At 30.3% G+C, this 25,634-nt stretch overlaps 1 protein-coding gene across 1 annotated transcript in view; it reads right to left on the bottom strand.

The window, feature by feature from the left end:
* Nucleotides 1-25,634, bottom strand: part of MS3_00002886 (uncharacterized protein) — a 271,766-nt gene that overhangs the window by 214,048 nt on the left and 32,084 nt on the right. Inside the window, exon 2 of the mRNA XM_051210541.1 lies at nt 3,135-3,409. Coding sequence (XP_051070547.1) covers nt 3,135-3,240 — 106 coding nt within the window. The 5' untranslated portion in view covers nt 3,241-3,409. The remainder of the gene's footprint in view (nt 1-3,134; nt 3,410-25,634) is intronic.

Below are 25,634 nucleotides of genomic sequence, written 5' to 3'. Positions count from 1 at the left end.
GATTTTTGTAAGATTATCAAATAAGATCAATTGATGAATTGAATAAATTTCTTGAGAACTACTCAGACAATTATTTAGTCGGATAGTTAAATCACTTGTTGTGTTGGAGATTTTCCATCACTTCAGTGATAACTGTTCTAAACTAAGTCAGTGACATTGACTGGGTTTATTTAAACGATATCGTGTATTTATTAAACAGTATTTGAAGAAACTTCAAAACATTTTCTTAAAAATTAACAGTACACAGGCAGAGCTGCAAGGTTGATGGGATATAAAATGAAATAGCTGCAATTTATTTCATCTTAAAATGTTTTCAGAAACAGTCATTTACATGTCGGAAAATTTAAAAATGAAACATAAGAAGATAGACTTAACCACCTTATAGCATAGAAATTGATTAGATATTAGATTTTTACAAAGATGTTTATCAGCCAGTTGTTTGAGGTTTGAATAAAATACACTTATCAGTGTATGGTCGTGAAGAGTGTTCAGTTTGGATTGAGATCATGGATTGATTAATTTTAGAACACCATTGATCGATTCATGATCACTGTCAAAACTCAACAATCTTTACAACCCTATACTGATAATTATCATATGCTCACTAGCAACTATCGTCAAGAGGTAATTCTTGGAATTCTGGTAAGAAGCCGTGACCAGCACAGCAAATCCGTGTCGAGTGTTAGGCAGTTACCCACTGAAGAAAATAGAAGGTGGTTGTGCGATATCGTGGATTGGTTAAAGTTAGACATCAACATCTTAAGATGCCGAAGTTCCTGGATTCGAATCTCACGCGTGGTATCGTTGATGCACATTGCCGAGAAGTTCTATACTAGGACGAAACGGCCGTTCTGTGCTTCCAGGTCTTAAGCGGTACTCTAACATTGATCAATTCATGATCTCAAATAAAGTGCATCTGCTTATGATCAGTAATATAAGAAAACATCAAAAACACCTGATATTTGTGATCGAAAATAATAAACGATAAATTTACTTAAAAGTGGGTTATCTAAATTTATATTCCCCCTTTTTGAAATGTGATATTTTTGTGATTTGCACAATATAAGCCAGCACATCCAATGACATGATCAGATCGTTTTTTATGTACCAAAATACCTTACCCACCATAATAACCGTTTAAACGTGTTTCTTATTGATATTTATGTACTAGATGCAATAACACATCTCTGATATATGCACACATGTTTAAGCATCTGATATAAGTGATGCTTAATCAAAAGATACCCTTGATCACTACGGATAAGAAAACTGCTTCTATATTCTTCTTCTTTTTGTAGGAATAATAAATACTTTCTCATCTGTTTTCTTTCTTTTCAAACTACTTTCATTGTCACAATAACTTTACATTGATAATTAACAGGGTTAGTTATTATTATTTGCATAGATCAACTCACTTTGACAAATATATAAACTAGAAATAAAGCCACATAGTAAAAATTATTGGATGTTTACTATTTTGTATTCATCTTTATCAGATTTATGATGTCGGTATAAGCTAGAAATGGCCAAACTATTTTGTTTACTTCATGAATAATTTAATTATTACGATAATAGGATAATATGGAGGGAGAAGAAGAAGAAGATGATGATGAGGAAGCCATTCTGTAATAGGATACTTACTATGAATACATATATCAATGCATATTGATACACTATTCATTTGCATATATATATATCAACTGTTTAGACTAACATATTAAAGTTAATTTTCATACATAATTTTCCTATTTCCAATAAATATTAAATGAAACTTTTGTGACTAAAAATAGATTGTAGATATATTCACAATACTGTACAATGCTATTGGGAAGAAAGGAATAACACAAAGGTTTACATAATAATAATACTAGATTTCATGTCAGAAAAGGTGTTTCACTACTGTTTACATTGAAATTTGATAATCAAAAAGAGGCAAAAAAAAAGAAATAGGAAGTCCTAACAATATGTTACACTGAATAAATTCGTTTAGGCAGTAGGCCAGAGATAAGAACAATCACAATTGTTCCTTCTTTTTTTTTCTAGTAAAAGTGTATTTTGAAAAAAAAAACAATAAATAAATAAAACATGTCAGGATTGTTTATTAAATTGAATCCGATAAATCTTTTAATAAGCGAAAGATAAGAAATTCATTATGGCGGGTTAGTGAAATGATAACAAGAGAATATTTTTTGTTGTTGTTAGTAGGTTGATTATATAATTCATTATTCACTTTTTATGATATACGGTCTTTACTTAAAGTAAACTAGATTTTGACATTCCATATTATTTAGCATTGAATAGAGATATATTAGATTTATATATTTCTTTTTATCCAGGATACATAATTAGGAAGTTAAAGACGCTTGCTAGTCAGTCATAAATATATTACTTCAGTAGAAAGAACGTTACTATTTACATTATACTTAGTGATAAAGCATGGTAATTTAGGTCTAATATCCACATGGGGATGAACATAAAACATAATAATTTCAAATATAACACTATTGGGATTTTTTAACCGAGTGTTATCCTTATAAAGATTTCTATTTAATGCATTTAAAAACTCTTATTGATGTCTAATTGTTATGTATTATGTTACTGCCACATTTAATTCTTAACCTTGCATTGATTGCATAGCTTTATGTTGAATTGTCACATGGTATTTTAAATCATATATGCTTACTAGAACAACGCAGACTCATTTAAACGTTCCGTGAACCAATCAAAATGATAATGCTGACTTCAGTGAATTGGAAGATAAACTGTTCATCTTTAAATCGGTAAAAAAAAACATTACAATGAACAAGTGAAAGTATCCTTTTGAAAATGACACTTCAAGTACTGTACCCAAACTTATAGACTAGATTCATAAGGATGATTTGAGTGAATAAAATTGTTGAAGAAGTAAACTTAAGATTAAGTATTTATGTTTTATCTTATAACATTGTGAAAAAGATACAGGTTTGTCGGTCAAAACGATTTTACCTTCAAAATTTATAGTAAGTGAGACGTGATTTAAGGTATTTAGGTGAAATTTTTCTGATAAATCAACTAATAAAAGTCTAATCAACTTGATCCTAATTAATATTTACTTAAATGTTTACTTTAAGTCCGTAAAATATAACTTGACTTACTTTGTGGGCTCGCACATTGAATACCAATCATTGATAAACTGAAGAACATAATAGATTGAAAACATCGAGAAGATATTCGAGAGCTGCGTTTTGATGATTGCTTCATTGTTTTCAACAGGTTTAAAACCCGTAGCTTCTTCCGGATTAAACTGATGTTTGTATATGATTGGTAAACTTTATGAGATTAATAATTTATTATTTTGCATTTAGCAACACTATAAGATACATTTTCATATTGACGACGATGAAGATTGTAGGTGATCATTAATATAAATCTGGAATCGATAAAATGCATAAATCACATTGTATTATCCACATGAGCTTTACATAAATCATAAACATATGAACATTATTTATATTTTTTTCACAACCATCCATAACTTGGTAACAAATAAATGACACTATTCCTTGAACTATTTTAAAATTTTATAAATTGAATCAATAGTATTCATGTTTTTGATATGATTGCATTCTAACTAAATAAACTATTCAATTACTGTTGATTAGACCTTAACATAAGCGAATTTACCGCAAATTTTTCAGGAGTTAAATTTCATTGGTCAGTTGATTTGTTAAGATTTGGAAATTTACAGTTTGATTGGACGATTTATAGCTATTTAGACAAGATTAATTATTATTTGATTATTAATGATAATTATGATAAGTAAAGAATATTTCTGTATATTTAAATGAATAACTTCAAGACTTCATGTTTTGATCTCATTAATTTTTGATTGACTTTCTATCAAAATTAATCATTTGAATGTAGAAGAAGAAACCTTATCTCAAAGGATAGAGTTGTAGTTTGTGTTAATATTCTATGCAAATGTATTATTTATTGTATGAAAGCCTTAATTAGTAATTCGTCAGCTAGACGTAAATTTATTATTATTACTATTATTACTACTACCAAATACTTTATGTACATTGTGAATCTTTTAGAAAGAATTTGTATATATGGATATCATAATGGGTAGATGTCTATATATATATATATATATATATATATATATATATATATATATATATATATATATATATATATATATATATATATATATATATATATATATATATATATATAGTGAACAAGAACTCAGGTGGAGAAAACCAATTTATTATTCAATGCAAAATTACAGGGTGTGTTCATAAAATATGAAGACCATATATTGAATACATTATTTGTACATCTTCCATTAGTTGTCTTTTATATGTCTAATGCTTATTTTAATTATACTGTTATATACAACTGCTCTCTGTCTCCCTTCCTGTTTGCTTCAGTACAATCTTCTCAGTTTTCTACTCGCAGGCATTCCACTTGCAATTTCTGGTACATATCACGTATATCTGTCAACATAAGTAGCATGAACTATAAATATGTACTCTATAAATTACTTTGTAAATAACTTGATGGTTTACATTTACTTGTGTGTTGGTTATGTAATATTGTGTCGATGCTTCGTCAGGTGTTCATAGAATAACTTATTTCTTTTGTACTAATGAATATTTTATCCCATGGAACTATTCACATCCTTTTAAAACCATGACACTGATCACTTTTATTAAACATTATTTCGAAACCATATTACTCATGTTTTATTGTTACATTATTCAGAGTCTAACTTCTACTTAGTTTTCTAAAGGATTTAAGTAGTATTTCGTACAGCAATCATACATTTTATCATATATTTTCTAGTTAGGAATATAGATTCTCCCATTAAGGAGAGGTGTTGATGTGAGTGATTCTATGTAATAAGATCAAAAGGTATACAGTGTACAAGTTTTTAAAGTTTCTAGATACAAAATTAATACACAATCTTTTTTAGTTGTACTTGATCGTTGATATGAAAAACTGTTTATTCTCTTTGGTAAATCTAATAATTGATTATTCGGTTCATCACATATTAAGCGTTAATATAATACTTAGTATTTGATATGTTTCCTGACACATACCATTTTATTGATTTCGAGATTTCATTCAGCCAAACGTGGGTGACTTTATTATCTTGTCCCAAGGTATTCTTTTTTAGAGAAAGCAATATTTTTTACGTTCTTTAACTCTCACATATTTCATGTTTGATATTTAGTTACCGAAACTTCAACCTGATAAGAATCCTAATAGTTTGAACTCAACAACTTCTACATCATCCTGTATCTATTATCTGAATGACGACAAATACTGTGTGTGAATACTGTGTGATTTCTTCAAAAAATTCGTGAGAAAAGCTGAGAAACAAAGATTTCCAGGATGCTTAACAATATATGAATAATATAATCACGAAAATGTAGTTTAAATGTGAAGTTCCATAATAAGTTTTTATTTCGAAAACCGTATATGTTATAATTCAGTCAACTGAAAACACTATACCTAGTCAAAGTGCACAGATTTTGGTGAATGTGACATGTGAACACATGAAGAATAAATCCATACATGTATTTCGTTTAACTAAAAGTAATAAAAATTATTCGTATAACATCTAATTTCAAACTGCTTTCACGCATTTCCTGTTATGTAAACACAAATCTGAATAATTTTGATTGATTTTTCAAACTACTTTAATTTATTTAAGTAACCACAAATTTTCAAAAAATATTTACATTTTCATTATGGCTTGAACATAGCAGTGACTTTGACCTATTTGAAAACCAAAGAACAAGTAATTCTTTGAAACAGTATAAACCATATACTTATGCATGAATATTAGTTTACATAAACCCTGTAGCAATAACATCCATGATCAATCATTTCACTTTTTTTACATTCGATATTTCTTGTCCGAATTAAAACAGTAACTCACCATAGAAAATAAATGCAGAGGTAAAGTTTTATGAATCGGCAACTCTTCGTCATTGAAAATTTTTTATGAAGAATCCATTTTTATTCAAACCAATGATTTAGTGACGTGTTTATTTAAAAGAATCTTTCATTCGGTTCCAATTATTTTCCATATCACTGAATACTTGTTCAATTGGAACATTAAACAAATTAAGTGAAAAAGATTGCTAAAATTACCAGCCAATTCAATTAAAAGTATCTCCCTCAACTTAATACATCATTTTGATTACTAGGCTTAACCAGTTTAGTTAACTGTTGTATAAATCTATCCTGCAGTAATCTAATGAAGAATAACTTTTAAGCAACTTTTTCTTAACATATTAACTTCTTTTAGTTGTATATACTATGGTACTAGTTTATGCACATCTCCCGAATTCTTCGCTGTATTTTCAGATTTGATGATACGAAAACTGTTTTACTGATGCATTGAATAATTCGTAACAAAAACAACTGGATTAAACGTTGTAAAATCGATACATTTCATAATAATTTAATACAAGTAGCATTTAATCACCATTTCTGATCGACATAATTGCCATCCAAATAATGACAAGACAATAAGTATTAAAAGACAACAAATTATCTCATATAGACAAGTTTTACCAAAATTGTAAAGCTACAGAACCACCATACATTCCATTTATTTTAAACCAACTATTCGAGAAAAAACTACACGTCACTTTTTATTTCGTGGTTGTCAAGGTCAAAAACTCGAGAAACATAAATACACTAATCTGTTCAAAAGATAGGATAACCCATGTGGTCTTGACATAGGATTAGACACCACAATCTCTGTGTCTGCTAATAAAACAATGTATCAAACAAGTAATCATCTGAAAAACGTCAATAACGATTCATGTCAAAATAACATTTACCGTAGTATTAAAGTTGTTAAAATAGCATCTTGAGATTAGTCCATTCAGAATAATTTTATTAGTTTAACATGTAGTGTCAGTTACTATGTTAAGCCCATATACCTTATTCTAGCTTTCGGACATCACATTTTATTCATTCTACTCGAGCCATACTTTGACCTTGTTATTCATTCACTTATCAATCTAGACTGTTTTTATATGAGCGTATATGTGTGTGCCCTTCTTATTCCATTAATCACATGTCTGTAGCTTTATTTTGTCTGACTATAAATATTGAGTAACGCTTGACTAAAATGGAGTTGCCTTCCCAGCCATCTTCCCTGCGTGTCACTTTGCCTTGCTCTGTTTCATTCGCTTCATGTACAAAATATATGTATTCTCAAGTCAATTCTCGTTATTCGACTTATTTAATTCCATTATTGGCTAACGCGATTAAGTCGACGATTATATACGAGAATAGGCGATAGCAAACATTTATACGATCTTGGAGTCAGAAACTAAATTAAACATACTGAATCTTATATTTATGGCCTCATTAGTTTTTATATGAATAATAATAGGTTAATTCATTACAGAATTCTCATCACAATTGCTACATTATTACAACAAACATCTTTTTATTACATACACGTTACAATTACTCAAAATACATGTAAAAAATGTTTTCAATTGATGTAATTCTCTATATTTTCATCTTCTAGAAGTATTTCTCTATCCACCACACCAAAAGAGACCACAATTCCAATTTATATGTCTTCCGTTTTATCAGTGGATAGAAGAAACGAAAAATATACCACCAAGTGCAGTGTTTCTGCTTGAATCTTCCACTATCTAGTATCATCACAAAATTTGACCGTACTAATAGCACGTAAGTACACGTAACGTTATTGCTTATCTATAGTGACTTCAATAAAATCCGAAAGAATTAGATTAGTCGAGATATTTAGACAGAAATATAAACATGGATGGGATATTTTGTAATGATATATATTCAACCTATCTACAGATTTAGCTTGTGTTAACTGTGTTACTTTTTGTATTAGAGAATGTCATATGAATACATACAGCTTTGACATGAATGACATAACATTAGTATGATCTGACGTGTTTCCATTGTACAAAATATTTTGGTGTTTTACTCTTTATTCTATCTGAAATTGTAATTTAATTCATTTATTTATTCACTACAGAAACGAAATACATAAAATCCTAGAATGTCAAAAATTCGATGTTCGACAGTTTGAGATATCTAATAGTTGAATTCATGAGTCAATTGAAGCTAGATCACCATGGAAAACCTGAAGGCACTAGACGGCCGCCTCATTTTAGTATGGGATTCCTCAACAGTGCGTATCCGCGATCCCGCTCGTGGGATTCAAACCCAATACCTATCAGTCACGCTCGTGATCGCTTAACCTTTAGACTACTGAGCTGGCATCCAATGGTATTAATGTCTAATTCTAACCAATCCACGAGATATTACAAATATATTACTGTATTGTGATTAAGCATAACTACAAAGTTTCGAATGGTTTATTTATTTCCATTACGTTCTCTTTTAAAATTAGAGATTTCAATGCATTTACTTATAAAAACAGAAAAGGAAGAACGAAAAAAATAGAGAAAATCACTTTAAAGATTCAAAACCATGATACAGTTTAAAGCAGAGATTAAACTATGCACAAGTTGTATCACGCATAGAATTTTCCTTTTTTTTAAACTAATGCTAATTCAGTTTTCTTATATTGTTTATTTTGATTGAGAAGATTTATGGAAATCTTATTTCAACTTAGAAGGATGTATAGCTAATGACGTTTCTGAGAGAATCCATATATATTTAATATTTTAATCTAGTATCTACAGATAATTATGACAACTTGATTGCTTTCTTTCTTATCAGATGCTACATTCGTTATTATTATTAAGGGTTCTATTCAATATTATATTGTTGGTATGATATAAATAAATATAGAATAATCACCAGTTAGATGTCAGCAGTTCAGGAATAATGTTCATCCTTTTCAATTCATATTGCCAGCCACAACGATGTCTTCGATTGTACTTTTTTTGAAACTTGTACAGCTAAGGTGGGAAACTTTTTATAAATGTGCCTGATTCGGTCTTGCGATCAATAAACAATGATGTGTTATGATAAACAAATACAGAAAACTTGTTGGAATATCTAAATGGTGGGGATAGGTAGCTCAGATATTTAAGCAGGCCGCCAGTATGTTCTCAGAGCACTTGAAATTAGTGGTAATAACTTTTAAAAAAGTTTCTGCCTAATATTTTATTATGTTAAAGCTAATATAGTTATACTGATCTGTATAGAGCTCTAGAGATAGTTGAATTTTGATTGAGATCATGAACCGATCAATGTCAGACTACCAATCCTTCAAAGTTTCCAATAGTTTTCACAGATTGAAATCATGAGTCAGTTGAAGCTAGACCACCATTGAAAACCTGGAAGCACTGGACGGCCGTTTCGTCCTAGTATGGGACTCCTCAGCAGCGCGCATCCACGATCCCGCACCATGCGGGGCTCGAACCCAGGACCTACTGACTTCGCGCGCGAGCACTTAACCATTAGACCACTGAGCCGGCACCCAACGGTGTTAATGTCTAACCTCAACCAATCCAATAGTTGTCTAACATTGATCGGTTCAGTCTAAATATTTACCTACTGTTATTGTGTCAGTCTGAATATTACTGCTGTGAACCTAAAATTCTCATTATAAAATGTGTAATTCCAACCTATAGTAAACGATAATCGGAATAATCATATCAACTAATGACTAAGAACAATTAAAGTAAGCCAAGATATGACATAATGAATCGGTGTACTACAACATTTTCACAGTTTAAAAAGTGTAAACATATCAATTTTGATAAATCCTTGTAAATTATATATTTCAATTGCAAACGGAAACTTAATATTAAGGTTTCTTTTGGATTATGAAATCCAATAAATGACATACATTTTATATCATCACCTAACTTTCAGAATTCTATGGTCAAAGGCTCATTTATCATCTTTGAAATTAATTAACAAGTTCCTTACTTACTTACTGGCTTATAGATGTTATCCCTCGTAGAGCCATAGGTTGTAACAACAAGGTGGTAAATACAACTTACCTAGATACCATCATAAGCAGTTTAAAAACATGAATTCGGGCATAATATGTTTTACAAATAGGATTTTTGTATAGCGTTATATTACGAAATCAAGTCAAAATAATATATTAGACGTATGATGTAATGAGTATCCAACGTGAAACATTATCTAAGTTCCAAATTTGTTGATTTTGAAGACACTCTACTGATAGGAAGCAGAAGAACTCTCTTAAAATTGTTCAATACTTAACCAGCAGTTATAAATTATTACAATATTGCACGAAGATCCGTATGCTGTGACAGTTTTCAGAATGAACCATATATTAGCTTGATAATAAGTTAATACATTTGGTAATTCTTCTTATATACAGTAATTTTAATAGAAACCATTTTGGGCTAGAATATGTTAAGGTTATCATAAATATGTAAATTACATAGAATTCTAAGCAACAATTCAAGCGACTAACTTGGAATATTTGTGGACAAAATAACATATGTAACTGATTCAGATGTTTATATTCTTAGCCGAATACATCTAGTTCTTGAATACTCAGTTCAACAATTAATTATTTAGTTTGATATGAGTTTTTCATTATAAACTGGCTTTATCTCTAACTAAGAAACTTATGAACCATTGTTTTCTTTCTATATGGAAGCCTTTATGCATCAAACATGCTATCTTCATACACTAAAGTTGACATTGAGTAATTTACATAACCGGCTTCAGCTGTCTATACGTCAGTGTTTGACATTTGCTCTCAAAGTCTATTAAATTTATAAAATCAAACTTGTATTATCATTCTGATCGAACATTAATATAAAATCATCACAGTCACTTTACTCAAGACCATTGTTTATCCTACTTTCATTTATACTGTATTTCAATTACATAAAAAAATATCATTATTCCTTCGAAATATTGCGGCTTTAATTGATATCATATAACTTATACATTGTTTTTAAGAGCAATTATGAGAATGTTGTGTAAGCGGAAACAGTATAACAGAGTTGAAATACTAACATATAGGAATTAGACACATCCATTTTAGACAGTTTCATCTGTAATTATATACTTTAATGGATAATGGTTTAATTACGAAGGGTTTTATAAAAAGAGATATAAGCGAATACTATTCAGAAATGATAATAATAATAATAATAATAATAATAATATATATTTGTATCAAATTTCACCTGGACAATTTACAAGTTACTTGTGTCTATCGTATATATATATATATATATATATATATATATATATATATATATATTTTGTTGTAAACATGTGTTTATTGGAATAGAGGGAAAACGTCACGCAAGATTATATAGAAAAGTATAATTAAATTCTAATATAAACAATGAATATCTAGACAATAGAAAGTTAAAACATATTAATAATTCATGTATATTATAAACAAATTTTACAATGAGTGATAATCAACACTACATAACATCATTAGTAGTCTCATCTTAGTTTAAATGAAATGAATCGATTAAATTTAAGTAAAAGAAAATTCTATTTACCGACGACTTTGTTTAAGTAATGTATATTACATATTACATAATCAACAGTTAGATTATTTGTGAATTATTTAGTCTAAGAAGGGGTTTTGTGAAGATTGTAGTAATTTAAACAGTTGAGATGATGAGTCAATTAGTTAAGCGAGACTGATAGGTCCTGGGTTCGAATCTCGCGTGGTGCGAGGTCGTCAATGCGCACTGTTGAGGAGTCCCACAATAGGACAAAACGGCCGTCCAGTGATTCCAGGTTTCCCATGGTGGTCTAGCTTCAATTGACTCATGATCTCAACTGTTTAAATTATTTAGTCACTTAGTATAATCCGTCTTTAAAAAAAGATGATTTTGTTGTTGTTGTTTAAATAGTGTAATAGCTGAACATTCTATAATGAAATCAAATGATAATTAACGTCATTGCATTTTTAACAGTTTCATTACACAGTATTTTGTGTAAATCAGTGAAAAGTAATTATGATTGGAAAACTAGAATTATTTAACTAGAAATCATTTTCAACGTAATCAAAGTTAGATTAGTTCTTTTGAAATAATAATAAAACAAAATAAACTGATCATACTATTATAAGTCTGGGAAATGTCGAGTTTACGTCCTCTCCGTTGATGGATTCATCAATTTCAGTTACCGAAATTATTTTCAGTGATAGATTTTTGCCAAATGTTCATATCAATGTATGACAATTCATTTGGTTTTCAAATCTGTGTACATACACTTACAATTAAATATGTAAACAAGTGATAATATGGTCCTGTTTTTGGTCATTGTTAAAGCGTATGTCAATCAATATGTTAATGTGGTATTTGTTAGTTATATATTGCATAATATTTTGAGTACTATAGTCCAACTTAGGTTTTAATTGCTTGATTTCACATCAGTTTTGAATGAACTGCAAAAGCATTAGCAAATAAAAGCAAAACTATGGTTTCATTAGTTGTAGTTTCAGAAAACTACGGGATCCTTGTTGTTTTGTTTAGTCGCTATTTGATTTATTTGAATTCACATATAAAGAAGTGTTTGACGCACTAGTTTTTGGGTAGTTACATGTTCTCTATGATAGTTGATTTACATACTAAACTGTCACGAACATTCTAGTTAGTACCACCAATACATACATCAAAACATGTCAGCTTATGTAATCTATCCTAAAGTGTTGAAGTGTGTCCATATGAAAATACTATGAAAGATGGTGAAATATTCATGAGTGAACAATTGAGATCAATAAGGTGCAACACATTAAAAATCCTTTTATTTCAGCTAAAAGTCTTTCACATCATCTGAAACATTTTTAAAAAAATATAATTTGTTGAGTTCTAAGTTTCCGTAATACAAGAAAGGATTGCTTTACTTATTCGTGAAATTCTCTTAGTAAAGTCAGCTTATTCTAATGTTAAATTTCAGTAACTCATTGTATAGGTCATTATTACGGTCCTTCTACCATATGTAATGGAATCATTACTGTGTGGTTTGTCTTAAGAGTCATATATATCTGCTTCTTAATTCATTATTCAATAATGGAGTTAAATTCAACAATGTTTAAAGACAATTTTGATTCGAAAATATTTGTCATGATGGAACAGAAAAAAACTGGAACAATAAATAGTCGATTCATTTCGGTTCAGAATACCTAAAGGTGAACTCGATAAGCAATTCGAAGTAATGATGAATGAGTCATTTAGAAACTATTTTAACGAAAGCAAATTATTGATAGTTTACAGTTCAATCAGTGCAAGTATCACGAATTACAATTTATCGATTTTTATCCCTCGTCTAGGTTTCAACTGTTCCACTGACTATGCATGTTGTGATTTGCTCATTTTGTTAAGCATACTGAAAAATTGATCTTTGAAAAATATAAATTAGAATCAGACATGGCAAAAAAGCACTGAGGCAGAGGTCCTATGGATTAATATATATTACATAGATTATATGTTACACATACACTATCATCTTAACAATTTACAAACTTTCCCATAATATTGTTGTTTTCCTGTACCATTAAAGGAAGCTGATGTTTAAATCTAATTGGTATCAATACACAGTTAAAATGTTCTTAAAATTACACTAGACAACCAGGATCAAAATTGTAACCACAGCGGTGCTGAATAAAGTACGGTACACAATCAAATATTACTTTAAAAAAATATGAAGGAAGTAGGCAAAATTAATTTAAACACCATGGACTAAGCTGATTTAAAAAAGACATGATAAAGGCTTTCAAAGCCATACAATTGTTTTTATCAGTTTTTATACACAAATAATGAAATAAAAAATTGTTATGACAATAACAATACTACCAAAAATGTAACCAGAGATCGGTGTATAGGAAACTAGAATGGAATAGGTAGTATACTCATTTCCAATTTCAGGTTCTGCTCAGTAGGAAGATCAACTCAAGGCACACTAGAGATACAGTTGACAAAAATTCAGTAAAATTTGACAAATACTTATGAAAAACAGATTACCTGCTGGGTTATTAGGCAGTATACTGAAACATATCGCTAGAATGAAGCAATCCTCATTGTATTTAAGAAAATTTCTTTTCATGAATATGGTAATTAAGGTGAATACGACTACAGATATATTTAAAGGCTGATTTTCGAAATCTTTGAGAATTACTTTTTGATTAGCAGAACTATGGATTGCACTCACTAGTATTTGTGTAGAATAAATTACTACTTGAGACCACCTCAAGAATAGAGGGTGTTCTATTGGCCACATAAAGCATGATCTTTCCAAGCGGACTAATAACCTTGTTCAAAAAAACGTTCCAAAAGATGATCGATAATTGATAAACAGTTCTAATTGTGAACATCACATCGATTTCGGTCATCCATCTGCATCAGTTTTCATTCCATATTATTCAAAAAGGTAACTACTACTGATTCGGAAAGAACGTGAATAAAACGTTTGTGCGTATCGGGCATTTGGGCAATCCATCAATTCAAATTTAATCTTTGTGTTCGTAAACAGTGTGTACAATTTTGTATTTTACCATGGTCCTAACATCCACTGCTTAAGTTGTTTTTATACATGTTCACCCTTGCCTTATCTACCTTCGTCACGAGGATGATTCCTCAATTCTTGCCACTATGTATTATTTACATTTTATCACTCTTTAAAAACTTTGTGAATAAATTTCGATACCGTTGTTAATAATGTAACCATTTTCTATTTTTATCAAACACTGTGTGTAAAAATTACTATAAATAATATCAGAGAACTCTAGTAAATGACATCATCATTATGAGCATTTACTTAACTGAATCGTATTTATGATGCCTGATGACGCAATGGATTTTTCTCGATGTCATAAGTTTAGACTTATTATTTTGTAGTTTCCATCATCATCATCATCATCATCATCATCATCATCATCATCATCATCATCATCATCATCATCATCATCATCATCATCATCATCATCATCATCATCATCATCATCATCATCATCATCATCATCATCATCATCATCATCATCATCATCATCATCATCATCATCATCATCATCATCATCATCATCATCATCATCATCATCATCATCATCATCATCATCATCATCATCATCATCATCATCATCATCATCATCATCATCATCATCATCATCATCATCATCATCATCATCATCATCATCATCATCATCATCATCATCATCATCATCATAGTTTACCAGCTAAAATAATTATGTACGTTGATTAATGCAAATAATAAAATAAATTCTAATTGGTTGTTATGTTTGTTCAGTATGAAATTAGGCTTTGACAAATGAAATAAACGGAATTTACAGTTTTCAGTGTAGCGTTTCATAAACATTACAATGCATAACTATGAGCAGCAAAGAACAATTATTTCGTTTTAATATGGGACTCCTTAACACTGTGGTTTGAAAATGGATGACAAATGCTGCACAGCTCTTCTTTCACTTCATTTTTGTTGAATTAATGTTGACTCATGATTCGAAGAATGTTCAACTGTTTTCACAAACCCCTAGCCAAAAGATTATCATCTGCTCAATAGCAGGAAATATTGAGTGATGATTACCAGAGTTCTTATAACAAAATCGTGTCCAGTAAACTTTAACCGTGTCCGGTGTAGGGTAGGTTAGACAATTCACAAATCGAATGAAGTTAGACACATAAATGACCTGATGTTGGCTTGTTGATGTAGAGGCAAGCGCCCACCGCATGACTCGAAGGTTCTGTGTCCGATGTCTGGTAGTGGATTCTGTGGTGAAACTGTTATTATGTGCTTCCTTATTCCCGGTGGTCGGCTAGCTTAAGTTATGGTCAATTTTGGATACTAAGCAGTAAGGCTTGAAAATTATGGTCTTATCATGTAAAAGGTGCGATGTTTATCAATGCATTGAATCACAACTAATCAACTAGTGATGGTTCAATTATGAAATCAATATTTTCAAAACACGAAAATACTTTATCAATCATAACCCGAAGAAACAAGTTAGTGAATGGCTGTTTTCTTACAGTATAATGTTGCTTGGCAGCGTTCATCAACAACCCCACCTTCAATCAAATTGAATGCCTTCATATATCGCAATGGACGTTCGACTTCCAAACCATCGAATCGGCATCCATTGGTATACATATCAGTTCGTGTTATCGAGCAACCATCGTTTCATGCTGTCAGTGTTTATCTGCCCCACACTCTACATGATCACACTATGCTAATTATAGCTTATAGTCATTTGTTAAAATATTTACCACTGGATATTGTCTTTTAGTTTATTATTTATCAGGATGCTACATTTTATTCACTTTCTTGGATTAGTTGCGATCAAACAAACACTAAAGAACTAAGGTTTACTTGCTCAAGTTCACACCTGAAATGACTTTTACTGACATTTAATTTGACATGGAATATTACCACATTTGTTTTAAACTTAAGTAACAGCTTTAAGTGAAAACGTTATCAGTGGGTATTAGACATAACACTTGATAATCTCTGATAATTAAGTAACTTTAGATCATTTTATCAGAAATCAATCCTACAGATTTCAACATGATGTATCACTGAAGTTAGTTGTGTTCTCATACGAAATTATTGGCTGACTTCACAAATGATATCTTACTATTATTTATAGAAAGCTTAATGAGTAACCTTCTATGCTCTTATGATTTCTAATGTTCATTCATCTAATGACAATCTAGTATGAATAGTCTATTTAATGTAGGTTGATAGACGTCTTATATATATATATATATATATATATATATATATATATACTACACAGAGTATGAGTTTAGTATGATTTTGTATAATACTTTATTAACACGTAAATTACTTCTATGAATAAATATGCCTTTAATTATCATATTTAACTCGTTCTTATAATTATCTAGAATCAATTCCAACTATCTTTGCTTCATTTCATTTAACTTATCATTATATTATTGAATAACAGTAAATAATAATGAGAATAATATTGTATTGTTTGTACTATGATGATAATTGCAAGGTGACATTAATATCATTACATTAAACAGATATTTAAAAAAATAGACAAGGTGGAGAATGAAGCCTTAGAATAAAACACAATTACACATACACGTATACTAGTGTCTGTTGATGACGATGATAATTTTAAAGAGTGAATAATTAGTTATAAGCAAAGATGGATAGCGGCTAACAGTGGAATCTAGAACATACGTTTCATTCCTGTTTGAGACTCATCAGCTGGGTGTACCTGTATCTCAGGTGTTGATGTTCACATTTCCCATTCATCTCTACATATTATGCATATGTAGGATGAATATCTGTCAATAAGATACTGATCAATTGCAGTTATAAATAATAATGGGAAAATTCAAACAACCAATATAAAAAAATGAATTAAAGAAATAGTTTTTTTTTGTATTTTTCTATTTTATTTAATTACTCAGCTTCCATTAACTAATATTCCGTGATAATTATAATTTTTCTCCTAGAAATTATTATTACACATAAAATTATATACAACATTTTCATTGACTCGGTCATCAATGTTATTAACAACATGAGAATAATAATAATTATTAAATCTATTCATTGCTTTATATTCTCTAGTCATGTCTCATGAATTCTAGAAAAGATTAATAGTGACCGAGAGAGAGGGGAGTGACGTAGGGACGGAAAGAAAGAGTAAGCTAATGTTGATTAGCATTTAAAGTCAAATATAAAACTTGAAAAAGTCGATAAAACTATTGGAGGATAATGAATTTTGCTGAAAAAATTTTCTAACGTGATTTATGCTTTAGGTTAAGTAGTGCTTCATGAAAAAAGCAAGTTTTTTTTAATATACATCTGTATATGAACATATGTTTTAATGTTTGCATACATATTGATCAACCTACTTACTGGTTGTTGTTGTTGTTGTTGTTGCTACTGCTGTTTTTCGCTATATCACAGGTAGAAGTATGAATAAATCAGAATCAGTTTTTGCCTTACTGTTAATCTGTTTTAGGTCATAAAATCTATGAAGTAGATATGATAGAACATACAAAAGGAAAAGGTAAATCTGATTAAGGATTTATTGCTAATGATCACTTGAATTTTTATTGATGTGACATTTTTGCAACAACAAAAATAAAAATAAATAAAATTGAGATAAATGATTTATTTTGAAATGACCATTTTTGAAATATTGAAAGAACATTAGAAAAACACTTTAGAATGCTTATCTGAGACATAGTTTAATTTCAAAGTGTTTGAAAGATTGAGTCATTTCTTATGGTTGATGTTAGTTGACTTAGGATCCTAGAGGAAGTTTTCATGCGATTTGATATTTGTCAGAAAGGTTTTGTTAAAATCTTGAATTAACTGGAATCATTCAATGGATTCGAAATCGTGTCATTAAGCCTATAAATTTTAAGACTCTAAAATTGATTCATTCAGTCAGTAACTTAACTTATATAGGAACGAAATGTATATGAGTAATCAAAGTCAGATTTTTCGACTCCTATGACGCTGATTTAATACAATCGATCAAAGAATTATCTTAGTTAAAGATAAGTTTTAGAACCAGACAGCTAGTTAGTCACTGAGACGACTAAAGTTAAAAAGACAAACCATTAGACATCGACTCAATGGTTTTTAAACCCTTGTAGACTTGGTCCTTAACAAGAGAATACACACCTGAGGAGTCTCGTCTAAGAATACGACTTTTGTTCAGTGCACCCTCGTTTTGAATATCTGTTTGGTTAAGATCAATCCATGGTGTTAACTACAAAAAAATTTATGTATATTTTGTACGTTGCATAAGTTCATCATCACCACCTTGAATAATTATTCACCGTTTAAAATGACTGTGAGAAATAAGTCAGTTGCAGTTAGATTCAAGTAATAATTGTACACGTAAACTGTCACATTTATTATTTCCATATATTTGTTGTTTTAGTAGTAACTACTTAGATAATAAAAAATAAACTGGCTACAGTAAACCAGTAATTTTCCGTGTTTCAAAAACTATAGTAAAGTGAAGTCACATATATGCTTCACTGAAAACCTTCAGTTATCTTTAAATGGTCGGAAGAATTTAAAGTTTGCTTTTACCAGGCCAGAATGCCAGTGAAATTATTGAAAACTGAATGGTTCGAATCAGAACTTAGATTTAGGAATTTCAGTAAGACGTTTGGATTACAATTTGGGGTTAGAACACATATTTAGATGTGGGAATAGAGATCTTAATTGTTATGCTTCGTAATTATATTCCCACACAGCTACATTCAGTTCTTTGATTTAAAACTTCAACAAAGTGTGTTACTTTGGTAAGTTTCTTACTCACGTTAGCGTAATTCATCTTCCGTAATTAGTTCACTACAAATTAACCACTTTCTTCATCACTCTAAGTGTTACACAAGTTCTCCTTCATTCGTTCTTTTCTTCATCAGGCCTAACAGTTTCAAGCATCCTCAAGTTATAAAGCATTAAGCGGTCCTACTTACTTATTACTTACCACAGAATAAAATTCAAGCTATCTATCATCATGCTTTTAGTTTTTTCACGAGAATCTATTAACCGCTCTCTCTTGTCCGACTGGCATGTCTGTTAGTCATACATTTAACAAAGATCTAAACAAATTCTATGTATTGTAAAAAATTCTGTAACCCTTTACCTATGTAAGAAAAAGTGTATGTTGAAATAGGTAATATCAACAAAACTGTATATGTTCAATGGAATTTGTACATTATTTTGTAAAAATATATCAATGAACGTTTCGTGACTAGAAATTAAGAAGCAATACCTGAACATCTATAACAGACAATAATCGGTTAACCCTTTTTATTAACGAATCATATAATTGTATTGGTAAAGAGAAATTGTATCCTCTAATCAAAAACACTTTCGAATTGTAAAATGAAAGAACTGTTACTCATACAGAATACGCGATGGTAATTTTCTAGGGTACAAGTAATTAGTCTAAAAATGCCTATACAGATTTACGTAAATGAAGAAAAACTATTTTAATCTATTACGATATTTTGCTATGGGCGAAAAGGGTAGTGTATTTTTCTTATTGTATGTTTTGTTTTTAGAATTAAATATTAAGAAATGTGTTCGGGCTACTGATTTCGGAATTCGATGAAACTGAATATGAATTCCATGAAATTCGTTTTAAATGTTTTATCGTTTGACATATTTGATTACTCGGTGAAAAAAACGAAATCAAAACTATTTTATCATGTGTACTTGAGTATGTTTCATTTGTTGCACTGAAGCATATATAGTATGCAATATTTAAACGACTAAATTACTAACTATATGATGTACAGAGGTTTTATCTAGTAGGTTAATGAATTAGATTTTAGGTTAGAATAATCAAAGTTAAAAGTATTTGTCTTGAAAGTGAAACTCTACAACAACTGGAAGGTTTTCTTTGGGAATCATAATTTTGAATAGAGTAATATGAAAACGATTTCCAGAACGGTGTAACATATGAACACAATATATTTCTAACAATCCGATCTCACATACATTTACTTGTTAAAAAAATTAAAAGATCAACTAGACTATAAATGGTGGGTAGAATGAGACAATGATAATAAAGAAAATATTATGAACCCTTGTCACATCGGATAATCAACTAATGTTACCAGGATAGGTTTAAGATGAGAATAAACTGTTTTTGAATACATAAATGGCGTATATATTTTCATGTGATCATGGCCTAAATAAACCACAGTGTACGCCCTTTAACTCTTGTACAACACCACAAAAGCCGTGTTAAGATCAATCTTATAGCCTGTTTAAACCAAATGTTTGGCAATAGAGGATGATGGATGTTTATCATCCAATCTTATCGGGTCATCTGATTGTATCTGTTTTTGAAACCATTTAGGTATCTGCTCAGACAGCCTAATTTAAAGACACGATTACTCATCCCTGTGTATGTGCGGTCAAGCACACATTTAAGTTGGTAAACACTGTGGGATGTTATGCAAAGGCTTTCATGCCTTTTAAATTTTACTGAAGCATGGACCTTGTTTACTTGATGGCTGATTTAAGTTTTTGTTTCAGTAAAAGGCTATTTGACTTACCTCTGAACGTAAGGTGATGTAGATATGTTTTTTATGCCGAAGATATAGTAGGTCACACTATACTATGACCTTTCCATCGATCTATGAATCTTAGAGAACAATCATTTTCCATCAATGTTTTGTCCAACAATCTTGCTCCATCATCAGCAGCGTCGTTTATGCAACTTCAATCAATCCTGTTAAATAGACCTCTTATCAAACCCCGTTTGCGTTGAACTGAGCAATAACTACTACAACCAAGACACTGGGCTGTCCAAGTTGGCTTCCTTAAAATGGATCGTTTGAATGAGCCATCTTGTCTACTTATGAGCGTGTCTATGAAAGCAAGCTAGTCGAGCTTCTCCTCACATGAAAGAATGATGTAGTTTTGAAGTATGTCAAATTTATTCACTAAACAATTTATATACTTCTTTTCTTCACAGATAACTAGAATGCCATCCACATATCTCTTCGAAATTTATAATTTGAAGCTACGTTTGAAATTTATATTTAACATTTTATGCATTATTCGAATCCAGATTATAAACAAAGTTTTACGAAATGTAGGAGAAAGAAACACATATATCGCATGTGCATTAACGCTAATGTTATAATTTTTTCATTGCCAATATAGTGGTCAAATTATAAAACACTGGCTAGGAGATCGCCAAATCCGAATTTCAGTCATTAACGGTGAGAAGTTTACAGTTAAGATGAAATATCTATTTAATCTTTCCCAGTGTTTAATCAGTTTCTAACTGAAATCAAATGTCATTAATGATGCTTGTCAAATTATTCAAGTTAGTAACTTTTATAATTGATTTCCGATGTCTTATATAATATGAGATCAATTGTTTTATAAAGGAGTTGCTGAATTGGAAAATGATAAATGACCATTATAGATTCATTCTAACTACTTACTGATATCTTCTCACTATTTAATATGTTAAATATTACCATTAAGATACTAAAAGTATAATTTGGGTGGAAAAATATTTATTTAAACTATTTCCTCGTTATCATTATAGGCTTATGCATCGTTTTCAAGATAGAGTATAAAATCGGTTTAGAAAAACTAAATCATATCGGGTCAATTCAACAGTAGATCTCAATGTTTTCCTTACAGTTTTCAAAATTATCTGCTGAACTCCATTGAACTGATCATACGACTTCAGAATTCGCCTCTTACACCAGAAGTGATATGAATATACCTAAATAAATCTAACTTTAGTGTATGAAAGTTTACGCAACCTATTAATAAACTAAAGCCTTTTGTTTAGTTTCGCATATATTTTTCAACATTTATCATGTTTATTCAATTTTTGATTCTAATGTTACCCTAATTAATTTTTCATAATAATCTGATAGTCTAAATTGGTTTGCGACCGGTTTACTAATCGCTTATTTTCAAATCTATATACAGAACTATGCACTCCTGTTCAGCTGTTTAGTTTCAGATTTTCTCAGTTTCTATTCTCGTTTTTATGCAAAAAATTGATTAAACAGTTTTATTCTATCAGAATGGGGATTTGTAGAGATTGTACTGTGGTGTATGCTACTTATTTCTTTCGACTTAAGTAGCACGTAACACCAACCAGAGATGGAATACATGAGAGCAGGTGGATTAGAAGATTGAATTGAAGAAAACAGAAAGGGAAAAAGAATGGGATTGTGATTTGGAAGAATCATACAGGATGTGAAGAACAGTTGATGGAAGATTTGCAAATGAAGTATTTAATGTATGATTCTCATATTTTACGAAGATATTCTGTAATTTTGTATGAAGTAATAATTTGGTTGTCCCCACCTGAGTGTTCATTCATTACAATAGTTTTTCTGGCGAAACTAGAAAATGGACCTCTCAAAGAGGTTATCAATAAGCTTGATTTCTACTGTCGTTGCGTTGATGACACTTTCATCATTGCCGATGAGAACATTAGAAAAGAACAAGTACTAGAAATATTTAATAACAAACATCCTGCAATTAAATTTACATATGAAGAGGAAATAGATAATAAACTACATTTCCTTGACATTTTGTTAAATAGAAAAGAAAATGGTTCTATCAGTGAAAGTGTGTATAGAAAAAGTTCTTAATCAAGTCAACACACACATTTCTTAAGCTTCGTACCTCTTCATTATAAGAGAAACTTAGCCAAATGTCTGGTAAATAGAGCTATTAAGATATGTTCAGTCGATACAATTGATAAGGAATTAGAGTTCATACACAGTTGCATGTAACAACTAAGAAAATATTGACATCAACTGCCAGTAAGAAACCTCTTTTCTTGAAGCTGCAATTCAATGAGGATGTAGCTAGTGATATATTACGTGATAGATTGACTAGAGCAGTAAAGAGAACGTTTAATGCTGCCAACCTCTGTCTACCGTATTCGACCCGATCTATAATGTTTCCCCAACTGAAGGATAAGTTACCTGGTTATACCACTCCTATATGTATCTACGAATTCATCTGCTCCTGTGGAGAAAGCTATATTGGGCACACTACCACGCAACTGAATCAACGAGTTAGTGAACACCTCCCTTCGTGGTTAGGGAAGGGTTACGTCAAAACAATACGCAACTCGGTTCTATCACACTTGATCGATAGCGGTCATATAGTGGACAGAAACAAGTCGTTCAAAGTTATTTATCGTATTCCCACTAGTTTCCCTCATGGTGTTCGATCTCGTCTCTTACACATAGCAGAAGCTATAGGAATTCGAGCCAACAAGCCAAGTCTTTGTGTTCAGAAGAAATTTGTAACACCCTTATCTCTCCCTTGGCCTTAATAAATGAATTTATTTGTTTTTTCAAGCTTTCTTTTCGTTTATTATCTTTCTTCACCCCCTACTACCATTTTATTTTATTTTCTCTCAAATATACGTTTCACGGTCCAATTATCTGAACACTTCTTATTACGTCATCTTATAATTTTATAAATGTTATCTCACTGTCTATATTTTTCTAATCATTGACCTATTTCCGATTATGTAACATTGATTTGAACCTTTATTATTCTTATCAAAAACTAATGCACCTGTTATCACACTACCAATTTGTACTTTCCACTTATTATGTATTCGTTTTCATAGTTATCATTGACTCATAAACTGCCTTGATCGGTTTAATAATTTCATATATTCATATGAATATAACTGTATATTAGAGTAAAGCCTGATGAGGATCTAATCGAAAACAATATTGTTCGCTTATATATGTTGTTGTAAATGGTAAGAATAATAGTTAGATTCATAAGTCGATACTTGGACGAAACAATCGTCCAGTGATTTCCGGTTATTAATGGTGGTCTAGTTTAAATGAAATCATGAATTCAACTAATAAAATTTTATTCTAGTTTAGGAACTGTTGAGTTACATAAAAAATTTCGAAAACACTGTAGTTTACTGTTAAAACTGATCCAATACAATTTAGTATAGATTTCATATAGAATTTAAAGACCTACATGATTTAAATCTATTATAAGGAATCAATTGAAAAGAAACATTTCATTATTTCAATCCTATTTAGTCAGACGTGAATTATTGTTTTTTAAAAACGTCATTGTACTACGTCAGCAGTCCATTAATCTTATAGTTTCAGCTAAATACTTTGAAGACAAAAAAGAATCAGCCAATCTCTACAATTAACCGGTTTTTTTAAATTAGCTAAAAATTAAATGAACGAAACTTTGGACAATGTCAAAACAAACAAACAAACATGAAAAACTAGTTATCCATTTCATACACTTTAGGATGAGTATCAGATATATTAAGCTAATCAGTATCGAAACGATATAAAGTAAATTTGTTTATTATGCAGACTTGTAAAAAGAAACGGTTACTGAACGAAGTAATTAAAATTATGCTTTCAATGATAATAATTGAATTAGGTCAGTAACAGTGAATAAATCTGAATGGTGATTATAATGAAATGACGTAATTATGTAAATGGGTTGTTTTTTATTCATTTTGGTAACTTATATATAATTATTGCCTTACTATGTTAAAGAATCAAATTAACAAATGACAGAAGATCAAGTATGTAGTTAAATGGAGATTTCATTTCACAGTTCAGTGAATAAATCCCAGTAATTTACAATTATACTGTTTAATAAAATTAAAACATTAAATATTTATTAATAATTTACTCATTTAGATCCTAACTACTGAACAGCAAGATTCTCCAATCGAACACAGCATGCAACAATCGAATTATAATTGACGGAGAAGATTTGGAAGATGTAAAAACCTTTACATATTTGGGCAGCATCATTGATGAACACGGTGGATCTGATGCAGATGTGAAGGCGCGGATCGGTAAAGCAAGAGCAGCATATTTACAACTGAAGAACATCTGGAACTCAAAATAACTGTCTGTCAACCAATACAAAAGTCAGAATTTTAAATACAAATGTCAAGACAGTTCTACCGTATGGGGCGGAAACCTGGAGAACTATGAAAGCCATCATCCAAAAGATACATGTGTTTATTAACAGCTGTCTACTCAAAATACTTCGGAACTGTTGGCCAGATACTATCAACAACAACGTACTGTGGGAGATAACAAACCAGATCTCAGCGGAGGAAGAAATCAAGACGAAGCGCTGGAAGTGGATAGGACAAACATTGAGGA

Source organism: Schistosoma haematobium, chromosome ZW (genome assembly GCF_000699445.3).
Source record: "Schistosoma haematobium chromosome ZW, whole genome shotgun sequence".
Lineage (NCBI taxonomy): Eukaryota > Metazoa > Platyhelminthes > Trematoda > Strigeidida > Schistosomatidae > Schistosoma > Schistosoma haematobium.
The sequence above is the reverse complement of the archived record's forward strand: the minus strand, read 5'-3'. Positions and strand labels throughout refer to the sequence as shown.